Genomic DNA, 15,091 nt, shown 5'->3' with positions numbered 1-15,091 from the left:
CCAGGGGAAAACCAAAGTTAATGAAAACTAACCAAGGCTGGTCTCACAATTACAAAGTAAGTCAAGGTATGAATATTGGTTTTGTCTAGGGCTCAAAACCCATTTTTTGTTGGTGACGGTGAACAAGAAGAATGGGATAAAATAAGGAGAAGACACTCCTGGGTGAGGCTGAACCATCCACTCCGGGTGGTCGGAGGAAAAGTCAGGGGGCCCCCTCTCATCTGTTCCTGACATCTCTATCCCAGGCTTCAGTGTCTAGGACTGCCCCCAACGAATGGCCCCAGGCTTCCCTATCCATCATTAAACCATGGCCTCTATGGCAACAGGGGCCCTATCTTATTTACTATGATTGAACTGCAATTGTCATGGCAGATGACAGTTTTCAGACACGCTTATACATCAGCGTCATGCTACAAAAGCTGAACATGTTACTGGGAATGATCCTGGGACCAAGCCTACTGTCCCCCAAGGGAGTGACAACCGCCAGGTTCCACCCCAGGCCTACAGACTCAGCATTTGCTCTGTTTGTGTAGGTGTGGGGGTCAGGGCCTTCCACGTGCTCGGCATGAGCTCTGTACGTTAAACTACAATCTCTAGTTGCCACACCTGCATTTTTAATGAGCTCCCAGGTGACTGTGGGCTGTTAAACTTTCAGAAGCCCAGGTTTTTACAAAAGGGGGTATCGGGATTTTTATAATGCAGAAACCACTCACGGCAGGTGCCCATTAAATAATTTGCGGGCAGATGTTTCTCTGGTTAGCTGGAGCTCCCTAACGTATAGGGAAAAGAGGGTGAGTGGTTAGACTAGAGAGGAACCCACTGCTCAAGCTCTGGCTTTGAGGTCTGGATGGAGCGCATTAGCAGGGGGGCCTGGCAGTTCTGAAGGTGATGAGTGTGTGTGTGGGAGCAGGGCTGTGAGCTGTGCCAATGCAAGTTGTCCCCTTAGCTCAAGACAGACTCAATCCTACGCTGGCCTCTAGTGTGACATCCACCCTCCTCATTCCACCGGAGGAGCTCTCAGTAGAATCCCTTAGAACATAACATAAACGAACATGTACATTACTGATTAGAGAGAATTTACCCCCCCAACCTCCCCAGGCGAAACACTAGCCCACTGGGAGGAGAAAAAAAGAACTAAATGTAAAATCCCAACGATGCAACACAGGCTTTTAGAACTTCCATTTATCGGAAACAGACGAACTTGGCAGCCGTTACTTAGAGATGGCCTCAGGTTTAACCGGCTGCGTTGGTGCTGTTGGGGAATAGCGGGAGGCCAGGCGAAAGAACTTGAACTCACTGACAACTGGTTCCTTTTCTGAGGAGTCCTACCTTCTATCTCCCAACAGTGACTGAGGAATGTGCATCGCATGGAGCATGGAGGCGGTGAGCCCAGGCCAGGTTGTTAGACTTGCATGAATTGAAAGGCCATGTTGGATGTCAACTCTTATCCTCTCTGGTGTTTCCTGGAGGCTGGGGGAAGTTCTTACGACAGCCCTGTGATTAACCCCGATAGCCAGAGAGGGAAACACAGGCTCAGAAGAGGATTCCACACCAGATACCAAGTTCCTGACCTTCAGCCACTAAAGCACCGGCCATTTCTTGTCTTCAGAATAAAAAGGGGGCTGGAGAGGGGGAGATAAGGACTTGAAATGTGTACTTTGAAACAAACAAAGAAAAATAGAACTTTTTAAAAAAATGTTATTTTTGTTATGTTTTGTTTGGTATCCATGTGGGATACACTTAAGAGTTCTGTGTTCATGCCGAGGGCATCCTTAAGCAGGCATAGTCCAGCATGCCCCTGTCCATCCATGGAAGAGGATCTATCTGGGGACAGAGGTTTCAAATCTGACCAGGCCAAGGCAAGAGGGTGGGAGGAGGTGAAGAGGGACCCCGCCCACTTCACTGCTCACACTCTGGTACCTGCTTAGAACAAGACAGAACAAAGAAAACAAACCACAAAACGAAACCTGCCACTGTGAACCACAGCCAGAGAATTACTGAGAATGCAGACTCTTTCTCAAATGCTGGAATCACTCTGAGGCCTACCTGTGGGGGCTCTAAAGAGACTAGGAAAGTTACTCCTTCTCCACCAAACAAGAGTGCTTCAAGCCTCAAAACCTCTGATTCTCATTGCAACAAATCTTACCCATGGCCGGGCGTTGGTGGCTCACTTGGGAGGCAGAGGCAGGCAGATCTCTGTGAGTTCGAGGCCAGCCTGGTCTACAGAGTGAGTTCCAGGACAGCCTCCAAAGCCATGCAGAGAAACCCTGTCTCAAAAAAACAGAACAAAAACAAAAACAAAAAAACTTACCCATGTACCCAGCAAGTGAAAACACAGAATCAAACATCATCTTTACTTGGTTTGAACTTGCATGGTTCCAACCACCTTTTGGGAGTGGATAGGGAGGTCTGTCTTGACTAAAGGGGTGTACAGCACTGGTTCTCCACCTTCCTAAGGCTGTGACCCTTTAATACAGTCCCTCATATTGTGCTGACTCCAGCCATAAAATTATTTTCGTCGCTACTTCATAACTGTAATTTTGCTACTGTTGTGAATCATAATGTAAATATCTGCTATGCCAGATATCTGACTCCCAAAGGGGTCGTGACCCACAGGTTGAGAACTGATGTACAGAGTGGGGTACTTTGGAATGATCCCCAGGCTCCCTGGCTCCCTTCTTCCCCTGTCCACAGCCTCGTATACAGTATGTGTGTGTGGGGGGGGGGGTTATATCAATAAGTAGACTCTTTGGCAAATGTGAGCCTGGTCTTTGAAAACAATGATTTGGAAAACGAGATCTCTGGGACGAGAGGAATTCATGCCTACTCACTACTCCTCATGCTGTCCTCAAAGAGTTAAGCAGCCTACACTGAGGTGTTTCCAACATCCTTATAGGAAATGTGCCATCTGGAGCACGGGGTGACAACGGTAACAACAGGCCTGGATTTCCACACATGTCCCCCTCCACTCAGCATCCAGCCCACCACGCTTACAGTTGAAGGCTCCCTTGTCATCGCTCCTGCTGGCACCGTTTCCTGAGCTGAACACACCCACATTTTTCAGGAATTTCACAATTAATCTCTGGAATGTGTTTTGGATCATTCTTCAAAGGATGATATAGTTGTGCTAAGATGAATTCAATTTTTTTTCTCCTTTTCTCATTCCTTCTCCTTTAGTCCACCCACCTTATGTGGTCACCATTTTGTCTGAATCTGCCAACTTCATAATACCTGCACCCTGTATCCCCGCAGGCCCCTCACCATGGCCACTGGATAGGAACAGAGCCATGGAGAACAGAAGCCTGTACCAGATCCCCAACAGCACCTATAAATGGACACAATACCCAGAGTTTGGGGGTTGCTCACCGTTCTTCATGAATTAAGCTGTCTGGGGCAGATGGGATGACTTAGCTGCCAAGCCTGACAAACGGACTTCAATTCCTAACATCTATAGGGTAGTAGGAGAGAAGCAACTCCCAAATGTCCTCTGACATCCGCAAACACAAGTGGCACACTGCACACACACTCACTCTCTCACACACACACTCTGACACACACACTCACTGACACACACACTCACTCTCTCACACATACTCACTGACACACACACACTCACTCAGTCTCTCTCACACACACACAAGTGTTTTATAAATGAACGTAACTTCTGCTCACAACTGTACTCCCAACACACTGCTTGCAACACCTCCTGGTCTACTGTTAACCACATGTTACCAGCAGCAAATATATCCACACCTGCTGCTTTTGCCTCTGTGCTCTACAGTATGCACCTGATTTGTCCTTTGCCAAGTGTTTATGTGACAGAACTCCTTAACAACAGCGAGGACTCTGTAAGCCTGACAGTCAAAATAAAGGTGTGTGTGTGTGTGTGTAGTGAATAGCTGGTCCTCTGCACTTTGTCAATATTTACTCTGACGAGGAATTAATTACTTCCTTGTTTACTTGAATTGGTTTCTCTTCCCATACCCTGTTAGCATGTTTTGGATGCCCTCTGCTTGTCTTTCTCCCTGGCATCAAAGCACAGATGCTACCTAAAGACTTCTGAGGTAGAGAATGAAACCCAAGCATTGCTCAAAAGCAAAGAGTCTGGAACCATGGGTTTGAAGTTTCTCTAACTTCAGTATGGAAGCACTAACTTTGCCCTGCCTCTCCTTTATTTCAGTTGCAAAAATCCATAGACCTTAAACTTGACATCCTCCCGGAGAGTAAGAGGGGCGGTGGCACGTGCCTCGTGCCCAGCCAAATGTTTTGGTATGTCTGCTTGTCCTGGGCAACTGCTCTCTGGGGGCGCCTCGCACACACCCCCACGCTCTCCAAGCAGGCATCTCTGCTACTAACTGTCCCGGGGAACAAGTGAAGGGACTGGAACTTCACACAACCAGTTGGTTCGGGACACAAAACCTTGCTCATTGCTTCCCATTCCCGCCACACGGTCTTAGGTTCTCCTTTCCGCTCTGTGACCCACAGGGGAGAGGAGACTAAAGTAACTGGGAAAACTGAGTTGTGACAGAGGTTTTCAATTGGCAGCAGTTTTGAAAATGGTGAAACTTGTTCTACACAGACTGGGGCCACAGAGGGAAAGCCTCAGAAAATGTGCATCTGCGGTCATGGACACCAGCAGGTCTGCAGGGAGAAGATGTACGGTGTCCACACCGTCCCTAAGTAATCTGTCCCCACAAGGTCAGGCTCAAGCCTGTGGCTACCTCTTTATCACCCTAAGACAAGGGCTGGTCCCCTTCTCCGCCTTGCCCCACCCTAAGTGAAGCATAAAATACAAGGCCTTCTTCCCTCAGTTCCAAATACAGTGCCCATTGTCCAATCAAAACATTCTCTCTGCACAGTCTCACTTCATGAGTTCGCAAACGTAAAGAGATTTCCCATCCAGAGGGTTAGAAGCCAACCTTGTTTCTCTGGATTGGAGGTGATTTCCCTGGAGACCCATGGTAACAGGAAAGGGAATCGCTCCCTCCTCGGGACAAGAAGGCCTTTGCTAAGAGGGAGAGAAAACTTTGGGTCCCTGGCTCCATCCTCCACCTTTCAAATGTGCACAGTCGCTAATTCAGGGTTTATTTAACGTCATTCTCACGGCAGAGAAGCCCAGTGAACATGGCACTCAGTTCTCAGGTCTTGATTCCTAGTCTTAGAGAAATTAATCTTTTTCGTCAGGGTTCTTCTCATGGCTAGGACTGTTCATGTATTTTTAAGTGTTAGTGTGACATAAAGACCCGAAACAATAAGCCATGTGGGCAAAAGGGTCCATTTTGGCTGCTGACCCAAATCATTTTGTGAACTGTATTTATAAACACCACTCCCTGCCAACCCCCAACAAAGTCAGTAACGGAATAACAAGCGTGTCAGCAAGTTGACAAACAGCAATATAAATTTGTACTTCAGTCATGTCTTCGAGAGCAGATGGATTAGTCATATTTTTATGGCATGAAATGTGTTTTCTCAGAGTAGCCAACTAAATAAGCTTTCGAAAGACTTTTCATTAACAGATACAGCCAGTAGGGGTCATTTTAGCGCAAAAAAATGCAGTGTGAGAGACTTTCAACATGAATAAAATACATCCGTTCCTATTCACGTGAGGTATGGTAATACACGAATTTCTGAATAAAAATGGAAACTGAGGGAGGCCATTGAGAAATTTTATGCAAAGTTACAGGAAAAAAAAAGAAAAAATGGGGGAAGCACCTTCTAGATAATTAGTGATTCTAATCCTAAAAAAAAAAAAAAGGGAAAGGGGCTCTTCAGCTAACTTACATGTTCCATATATTTTATAGTAATGTGAAAATGTCTGAAATTTTAGACACACAGTTGAAAAGGCCTCTCTAAATCTTACCATTACATCATGCCAGAAAACACTGTCTCTTGTACACTGGTTTCATGGGTTTAAAATTCTTTTTGGCTGCTGGGCTTGCAGTGAAGGAGGCAGGGAAGGAGGCAGGAAAGGAAGGAAGGGTGCAGAGGGAGGGAGGGGGTGAGCAGGATGTGCCCATAGCCTTCAGCTGAGAAAAAGGCCTGCAAACTGAAAGGCAGTCATGTCAGAAACACTTCCAAGCATGTTCAAGGCCAGCCCTCGGCGCACCTGGTGTTACCAGGGGAAAGGCAGACGTGAGGGATGCATCATTTCAGAGGAATGACAGGCTCCCGAGCAACTGCCAAAACCATTCCACACTGTGACACGGGCTTTGCTGCCAAAACACTTGATTACTGTAAATGTTCCCCCAAGCATTTCCTTCACCAGAAACACATGAAAAAACAAACAAGGGTCACACTCTTCCCGAGCCTTCCAAAGTCTTTCTCACTGGCCCGCAGTTCCCACTGCATTTAAGCATGATCCTTTACATTTCTGTGGGAGGCTGGGTCAAGTCAGGCACTCGGGAGAGCGCCTTTCAATCTAAGTCATTTAGAACGCCTAAAGTCAAAACACACGACAGTCTATCTGTCTGTCTGATGCCCATTTTCCCTGAGCTGAGAAACAAACCCACGTTGTAAAAGAACACCAGGAGGGCCATTTCTGGGTGTCAGGAAAATGAGGGCACTCTCCAAAAGGAACACGGACCTTTCCTCATTACTGCCCACTAGCTTCCAAATCCGGAAGGCCTCCCCGATTTTCCACTAACTGTCCAAAACCTTAAAACCATGGGTAAAAATAAATGCGCGTGTGTATTTAAGGAGTTACCACGGCACTGAAAGCTTTTAATACACCCGCTTTTGTCCGTTAAGGTTGCCACCTCCTTCTCGGTACCCCAGCACAACAAACAAGCACACACACACACATAAGGATGCTTCAGGGTAAACCCATGTCCCAGGGGCTGGCTGACAGCGGGGAAAGCAGAGCGCAGCTGCTCTTCCTAGCCACTACCCCAGAAAGATTGCTGAGCCCTGCTCATTCGCTGGACAGCATCGTGGGCCCAACGTGTGAGCTCTAAGGAGGCAGGGACCCCACTTATACCAGAAAATCCTGCCCATTAGCAAAATAAAAGAACTCGGCACATCTCTCTAGACCTCAAACAGATCAGGCACCTTGAGGCAGAAATACAGCCCCAGGCAGATGGAGGCCCATAGCTGCCCAACCAGGGAGGCTCCACGACCAACGCCCCCACCCTCCATACACCTCCACACCGCCGCCGTTACACAATGCGCCACGGCGAAGCCAACAGAGCAGACACTGCTGTCAAGCAAACAAAAAGACATAAGCACCAGCTCAGGAAACGCGCGGATGTTGGATCTTGAGAGGAAACCTCTTGTAGTGAGCCATAACTTTTCAATCCAGGTGCAGCCCCCACCCACCCCCGTTAGCCGTCCAGAAGAGTAAAGCCTTTGGCCGTTTCCAATAGGCACATAAATGAGTAACCACCATGTGTAACTTCGCCTGGGCTGACATATTCCGGAGCTGAAACTGATTTATTACGCGGAGGAGGAAGGAGGTGAAGGAAGAGCGCAAAGGAAAAAACAGTAAGAGTCACACAGTGAGAGCAAGCTGGAGCACAGGTCTTCACCGCTGTGGGAAGCCGGCTGCGCGGACTGCCTACGACCCTGGGTGCCACACTGCGCTATGCGGCCAGGGAGGGCAGGGGCGGACTCCCCGAGGGGCTCGCGCGTGCTAGCCACCCGCAGCGCCCCCCGAACGCGGCACCCCTGCTTGGGGGCGAGGAAGGGCCACCCAGTGTACGCCCAGATCGCTGCACGCGTGCGTGTCTATGCGGGGTTGAGAGGGGCTCACCCGCGAGACCCAACCTCGCCCGCCGCTGGGCGGGCATCTAGGGCACCCTCCCCGGGGACAGCGACGGTGCCTCCTCCCCGGGAACCCTCTCTCCTCCGGGAAAAGTCTCAGGCAAACTTTGTTCGGCGCGGGCCAGGTGGGAGGGGGCGCGCGGCGGGGCGGCCGTACCTTCGCAGACGCCCACTTCGTACTCGGTGATGGAGTCGCCATTGAGCGGGGGGCGGATGACACAGCGCAGCCCCCGGTCGCAGGCTCCGTGGAGCCCGTAGGCTCCGCCGCAGCTCTCGTTCCTCTGGCGGGCGCACATGTAGCAGCAGCCGCAGACGCCCTGCACGATGCTCCCCGGGCAGCTCCGAGGCTCCTCGCACTTGGACTCGTCACAGGGCAGGCAGACCAGCGCCCGGGTGCCGGAGCGCGCCAGCAGCAGCAGCAGCCCCAGCAGCGAGACCGAGAGGTGCCCGCAGCCGGCCAGCCCCCTGCCCCCCGCCACCAAGTACATCCTCCTGCGCCGCCGCCGCCTCCTCCTCGCAGCCGGGCCGGGAGCGGGGCGGGCGCCCTCCCCTGCGCGGGGCACACGCGCCGCCGCCGCCGCACCCGCAGCCCGCGGTCCTCGTGCCCCGCTAGGGGCCCCCGGGGCGCTCCTCCCCTCGCGGGGCGAGGCCCCCGCCGCCCCTGCGGGCCGCGCCGACCCGGAGCCCACGAGCGTTGGCGCCAGCGGCAGCGGTGGCGGGGGTGGCTTCCCCTCCTCCTCCTCCTCCTCCTTCTCCTCCCCGGGCGGGAGGGGGAAAAGAGGAAAAAAAGTTTCCTCGCGGCAGCTCCGGTTCAACCCAAACTTCTGGCGGCGGCGGCTCTGCGCTCCGCTCCTCTCCGGAGCAGGGCTGGCGGCTCCTTCTGGTCCTCCGCTCGGCTCCTGAACGCCCGGTCAAGGCGACGGCAGCGCAGCCTCCTGGCCGGTCCCCGCCTCCCGAGCCGCCGAGTGGGCGCGGTAGCGCAGCAGAAGGGTCCGAGGCGTCCGCTCCGTGCGCCCGGCTCGCCTCTCTCCCGCGCCGCTCCTCCGGGCGCTTGTTTATGGCTGGAGCCTCCGCCGCTCCGGCTGCGCCCTCCCCCCTCCTACCTCATCCCTCCCCCCGCACCCCGCCCTCCCCGCGCCGCGCGCCGCTCATTGGCTGCCCCCCCACCCTCGGGCCGGCCGGCCCCCTCCCCTCCCCCTCGCCTCCCTCCGGGGCTGCCCGGGCCCTTCCTCCCTCCACGCCTCCTCCTCCTCCTCCTCTCCTCCTCGTCCTCCTCCCCCTCTCCTTTCTCCGCAGCCCCGGCGTACCGAGCGAGCCGGCCCTGCAGCGGCCGATCATCCGGGCTCGGGCCCCGCGCGGCGGCCGGCAATCTGAGACAGTGGGAGCGACGCGAGTCCCCGCCGGCACCGGGCCCACGAGGGCTAGCCTGGGAGCGCCGTGGGCGCGGGACGGCTGCGGCTCCGGCTGGTAGTTGTCTGAGTTTAAGAGAGTAGAGGGATCCTTAGCCGGATTGCTACAGCCTAGGCTGGGCACTGGCCGGATCGAACCCCAGGAAAGGGAGGCGAACGCGTGGAATTTCCGCAAACTGGACGAGAATCCATCTTCCACTCGAGCTGGGAACAGACTTTGTAAAAAAAGATATTATGTAATGGAGTCTTGGGAAGCCCGAGACGTCTCCAGCCAAACTGCTGGTGGGTTTGAGTGCCTTAAATGGGCTAGGTGAATATTCTGAGCCGGGATAGGGTTGGGGAGGGCTTGTAGCTCGGCTGAATTTTAACGATGTACATTCTGTGTGTCTGTGCGGAGGTGCTGTCTCATGGGAGGGGTGGCTGGAAAGTAACAGAGCTGAGCCTTTCCCGCTGGAGTAAGGCTCAGTACTGGGTTACAAGTCTTGACAAGACGCTACCCTGGGAGACAGACTTATGCATCCTTCCATGCCTGCCACCTGACACTGCAGTTCTGTTTTTCCAGCTTGTAAGTAAAAGAGGTGGGCTTTCCTTCCCCTCCTCCCATTTGGCCTTCTTTACGGTTTATCGTGCGTGTATTAATTTAAAAAAGAAGATATGTGGTAAAATACTCTTTGTGATGAGCCAGGAAACAACGGAAGGGAGGCAGTATGCACGCACGTGTGGAGGGTTTCCCTTCAACAGATTAAACAGGAGATTCTCCCAGCGATGGCTCTGACCACTGATCGGGATAGAACAGGGGTCCTCCCACAGGTTCCTTAGTCTCCCCCCTCCCCCGCGAGGATAAATAAAATACATTAACAAACAAAGTGACTTGGGTCCTTATGTAAAGCAGGTCTGGTGCTGTGGCAGGCTTGAAGTGGGCCCGGCTGCTTGACCTGGTCTTGCTGCAGATGGGTGGCAGCCAGTGAGACCAGGAACATTGTGACTAATGAACCAAGAGTTAATGGCACCAATGTAAGGAGAAAGGACACAAAGATACCTTTGGAATCTTGTCTGTAGAATAGATTTGCACTTCTGGAGAATATTTTGGTTTAACCACGGTAGTCCTCAAAAAAAAAAAAAAAAGAAAAAGAAAAAGCCAAAGTCAGCAGTGGAATATTCCCCTAGCCAATGACATCAGAAAACTAAACGTTTGTGCTGAAGAGAGGACATGTTTTATTAATTATACTGATTGTTGAAGAAGGAGGGCATAGGGAAACTTCAATATTGGAAAGAGGGCAGGAGCACCCCCTTTTCTTGGGGGTTTCAACTGCTGCTGTTGGGGTGACTATTTTCCAGGCATTTGTGGCACATTTTACATGGTCAAACTAGATAATCTCCAAAGGTAGCCCTATAAAATAAATAAAATAAGGAGTGAAGTCATTTACAACTTGCTAGGTTTTCCTTTAGCAAAACCAAATATTAAAGCACATAATAAATGTTTGTGTCTTGTTGCTCAAGAAGGCACCAACCAGCGCTTCACAGTGGGGTTTGCCAACAAACTGTCACCATTGGACCTTGTTAGAACATCCCTTCCACCCCTACAGAGGTTATCTGTTCCTCTGTTCAAATGCAAGAATGAAGACATTATTAAAAACACAGCCGATAGCATTGTTAGACTTGGGAAAAGCCAAGGTCAGGAAATAGAGAAGAGGCAAACGTGAAAAGACACTGTGGTTTGAAAGGGGTGTGCTAACCTTTGTCTAAAGTTTACACTGTGCATTTGCTTTTCTTTCCTTTTAGGGCAATATATTAAAAACTGGGAACCACTACAGATCTGAGCATGGGCAAGCAACAATATGGAGGCCACTAGCCATCCTTCTTGAGACTCCATAGGTAGACAAACTTAGAAATAGAAACGTGGTAAGAAAGACTGACAGGCTTAAAAAGAACTGACTTAAAACAATCCAGACTCACCTAGTTCTTTGTCATAGAATTAAGTCATCAGAGTGAATAGGATTCTTGAGTACAGTAACTAGTGGCCAGCAAGAAACCTCCAAGGTTTTATCAGATTATCTGAGACTAGTATTCGAGCTAGAGGTTCAGTCAAAACATTTCTTTCCTGGGATTCTGCAAGATATAAGGTGTCCAGAACTGAGACAATGCCTATATATGTGAGATCATGTCACCTTCAGGGACCAGACTAAGGGCAAAGAAAGGGTAGTTCTGCTCCGCATGGTTAACCATTGGACAGCAAGTTAGAAAGTAGGCTGGGCCCTGAAAGACATTTAAAAAATATTAAGAATCAGGGCTTATATGGAATATGATTTAATGCCTCATTCTCTGATAACCCTCAGCATATTCCATTACCTGTTCCACAGCATTCCAAAGTGCCCCTGATTGTAGTGTTGATTACGTTATAGCACAATTACTGAGTACCTCTAAACTCAGATTGTCAGCCCATTGGAGGGATCCACACTTAGAACAGACATGGATTGAAAAAGAGAAGAATTCCACACAAAAAAGACACTTGGATACTTTGTCTGACCCATCTCTCTTAGTAAACATCTCTAATGTAAGCACATGGAAGGCACGGTTCAGGAAGGAAAGTGCCTTACAGCCTGTAGGAGTGGGGGGGGGGGCTGACAGGCAGATAGCAAAAGAAGTCAGACTCTTTCTGATGGAGGCCTGCAGGGAAGGGACAGTCCGCCCTCTGTTGGCCACTGGACAGATTGGACAGGAGTAGGAGGCACTGTGAAAATCAAAGTGCCCAGTTGGGGGCCCAGCAGACAGTAGGACAGCCAGTGCACTACGTAGGAATACTAGGAGAAGCTTCCAGGCTGAGGCATGTGTAGCCCAGCTTTCCTACCGGAGTCACTTCCCTGAGATGGGTCCCCCAAGGGGAAAGAAACATGCAGATATGGTCTCTGAATGAGACACATGCATTGTTAAAACAGACCTATACAGCCTGGCACTGTGGTATGTGCTTTAATCCCAGTGATTGGGAGGCAGAGGCAGGTGCATCTCTGTGAGTTCAAGGCCAGTCTGTCTACAAAGAGAGTTCCAGGACAGCTAGGGCTGATACACAGAGAAACCCTGTCTTGAAACACAAGCAAGCAAACAAGAATAGTTATACAAGAGAAAAAAAACTTTCATGTTATAAAAAACAAACAAAGTTGCCTCCATATCACAGGAAACCATGGTAATAACAATAGGCAGGCTCCATTTATCCTATTCCCCCTGTCTCACTAATCCCTAGCTAGCTTTATCATGTAAGGATACTGACCAAGTCTAGGATAAGACAATTTCAGAGATAAAGATAAACTTCTACAATGAGGGCTCAGACACTGCTCTTGATCTGATGCCTGGGCTATGTTGTCACCATCCAGTATGCAGCTTTTAAGGGAGTCTTTGTCTCATCTACGTTGCCACTCTATAGCAGATGTCTCGGAGACACTGGGCAGCAAGAACGGTGCACAGGACTGGTTCTCTTTAAGGTCCCAGCAAAGCCTTGCTCCTCCTTTGCACGAGTTTCAACGGGTCTTTCTGCATTCCAAAGCCTTTCTCTCCTCTGTGAGATGGAGACAAGAATCCCAGCTTTATAGGTTATTGTATCGGGAAACACGCTCTTCTACGCTGTTTTTTAGCGCGAGAATCTAATGAGTGCATTTCCAAGTTTTAAGCTTGAGATGATGACTCATCCAGCGTGGCTCCAGGGATTGACTTGACGGGTGGAGAGCCGATGAGGAAAAGACAAGCCCACAGACACAGGAAGGAAGACACACGGGTGGGATCCCGTGGGCTGGGCTCTCAGGAGAAGCTGCGGCCCCTTGGAAGCTCCGGCTGTAACATGAGGGAATGGAGACCAGCTACAGTGGATAATTTCTGCACACATGATCAGCATCTGCACATGGACCCAGAGGGATGCTTTGCCATGCCTATGAGCCTCTCTGGGGAAGGCTTTGCCACCTCCGTGGGCCAGAGGCATTGGTCTTTGACATGTCTGTGTCCATGTCAACAACACAGCATTCACTCAGAATTTGATGGTCTCTCAACAAGACAGAATCCCAACTATCTCATTTTTTAAAATCATATATTGCTGTGTACCATCTGCCTGCATTTTTATTTACTTTTTAAAAACTTCTTGGGGTCCTCTGCTAGATCTGCTATGGCAGCCTGCATCAGTCGCAGGGGTTTTAGATTTTGTGATAGTTTATCAATATCCCTCTCATCTTGAACTTATTTTAAGGGGCAGTAACTAATGATGATGGTAATAAGTAATTGCTAACACCTTTTATTTTATGCTCATAGGCATTTATGCTGCTGGTATGTCTGTGAACCTCTTTCATGCTTGAACCCTCTGGAAGAGCAGCCAGTGTTCTTAACCGCAGAGCCATCTCTCCAGCGGGCAGCTAACGTTTTTTTCAGTGCGTTCAGCATTTTATAGAGGTTAGTTTCATTAGTCTACCGAACCTTCTATCAGTCCAAAACTGGAGTTCACATTCCACTGGGGAAGGGACTAAGTTGTCTCCATGTTACAGGTGAGTTTTAGGCTCAGAAGGCCCCCATTTGTGGATATCAGGTTTGGACCACATACCTGTTTTGCCTGAAGAACCTGTCTATTTAATGGTTTCCTACAGTTCACAGGGCAGACGTGCAGACTCAGAGCAGATGGTGCAAAGAGGACCAGGCAGCGACTGCAACATGGACGAAGGAAAGCTAGGAAGAGCAGCGGGGATGGAATCAGAGGCTCTCTTCCCTTGCCGCCACATTCCATTTCTTCCAGAAACATCCCCGTCTCCCCACTGAGCCATTGAATCAGATGCTTTTATCCATTGACTGAAGGGCGGTTTTTGTTTCTGTTTTCTGTAATAAAGGTGGGTGGTATTCTCAAGGGAGTCTCAGATTTCTATATGGAGAGAGCCTAAAACTGTTTGACTAAGGCTGAGGAAGCTCCAAATAGGAAGTGGTATTTGGACTCCGGCTTTAAGAGTAATTCTGAAGCCAGGCCATGAATGCATGACTTTGAGCCCAGCACTTGGGAGGAAGAGGCTGGTAGATCTCTGTGAGTTCAAGGACAATCAGGGCAACATAATGAGAACCTGTCTCAAAAGAAAAAAAAGAGCAACTCTCAGTTCACCAATCATGCTTGCTCAGGGATTCCTAGGACCGTGAGTTGTAACTACCCATCTTAGGCAAGAACAAAATGAAAGAAAAGATCGAAAGACAGAAAGAGAAGAGAGGAGAAAGAGAGAAAGGAGGAACAGAGGAGGAGAGGAAGAGGAAGGAAGGAAGAAAGAAGGAAAGAAGGAAAGAAGGAAAGAAAGAAAGAAAGAAAGAAAGAAAGAAAGAAAGAAAGAAAGAAAGAAAGAAAGAAAGAAAGAAAGGAAAAGTAACAGTCTCACCATTGACCATTTTCCTTACACATCTGTGAAGGCTTATTTTTCCCTATAAGATGTGAAATATAAAATAAAATATACACATTCTAGTTTTTAATTGTTTTATTGTTCGCAGTGGTCTTTAGGATCAATAACTTCATCTTTTTACTATTGATAAAAATGCAGTTGAATGGGTCACATGTTTCATGGATGACATGAATATACATTTATGGTTTTTTTTTGTTTGACACACATTTTCACTGTCACAAATAAAGTTATAGTCACCATCAAATCATCAAATACTTGTTGGATTATTTTCTTTGATAAATTCCTAAAGTGGTGAGGATAGAGTTTTTGTTCTGCCTGGCCTCCCTCTCCCTTCAGTCCCAAATGAACACACAGAGTATATTTATATTATTTATAAACTGTTTGGCCAATGGCTCGGGCTTCTTATTGGCTAGCTCTCTCTTAATTATTAACCCATTTCTATTAAACTGTGTACTGCCACAAGGCTGTGGTTTACCCGTAATGCCTCGGCATGTTACTCCTTCAACAGCTACATGGTGT

The 15,091-nt window shown here is 49.3% G+C and overlaps 1 protein-coding gene and 1 long non-coding RNA gene across 7 annotated transcripts in view; one reads left to right on the top strand and one right to left on the bottom strand.

Annotated features, from left to right (window-relative positions):
* The window catches only part of Crim1 (cysteine rich transmembrane BMP regulator 1), a 176,389-nt gene extending 168,103 nt beyond the window's left edge, over nt 1-8,286 (bottom strand). For 2 of the 4 annotated variants that reach the window (XM_021229282.2, XM_040730763.1), the window contains exon 1: nt 7,916-8,286. In XM_021229282.2, coding sequence (XP_021084941.1) covers nt 7,916-8,246 — 331 coding nt within the window. In that variant the 5' untranslated portion in view covers nt 8,247-8,286. The remainder of the gene's footprint in view (nt 1-7,915) is intronic. The other 2 variants (XM_005073594.4, XM_040730762.1) reach the window with 1 other exon arrangement.
* Nucleotides 8,287-8,975: 689 nt separating this feature from the next.
* LOC106021420 lies at nt 8,976-14,824 on the top strand. Of its 3 annotated transcripts, XR_005870763.1 has the most exons (4): nt 8,976-9,449; nt 10,950-11,069; nt 13,458-13,595; nt 13,787-14,824. It is a non-coding gene; the product is annotated as an uncharacterized LOC106021420 (long non-coding RNA). The 3 variants fall into 3 exon arrangements; XR_005870762.1 differs by lacking the exon at nt 10,950-11,069 and having other exon boundaries at nt 8,984-9,732; XR_001196696.3 differs by lacking the exon at nt 10,950-11,069 and having other exon boundaries at nt 8,990-9,449.
* Nucleotides 14,825-15,091: the final 267 nt, after the last annotated feature.

This window comes from Mesocricetus auratus, unplaced genomic scaffold (genome assembly GCF_017639785.1).
Source record: "Mesocricetus auratus isolate SY011 unplaced genomic scaffold, BCM_Maur_2.0 Super-Scaffold_100024, whole genome shotgun sequence".
Classification (NCBI taxonomy): domain Eukaryota; kingdom Metazoa; phylum Chordata; class Mammalia; order Rodentia; family Cricetidae; genus Mesocricetus; species Mesocricetus auratus.
The sequence above is the reverse complement of the archived record's forward strand: the minus strand, read 5'-3'. Positions and strand labels throughout refer to the sequence as shown.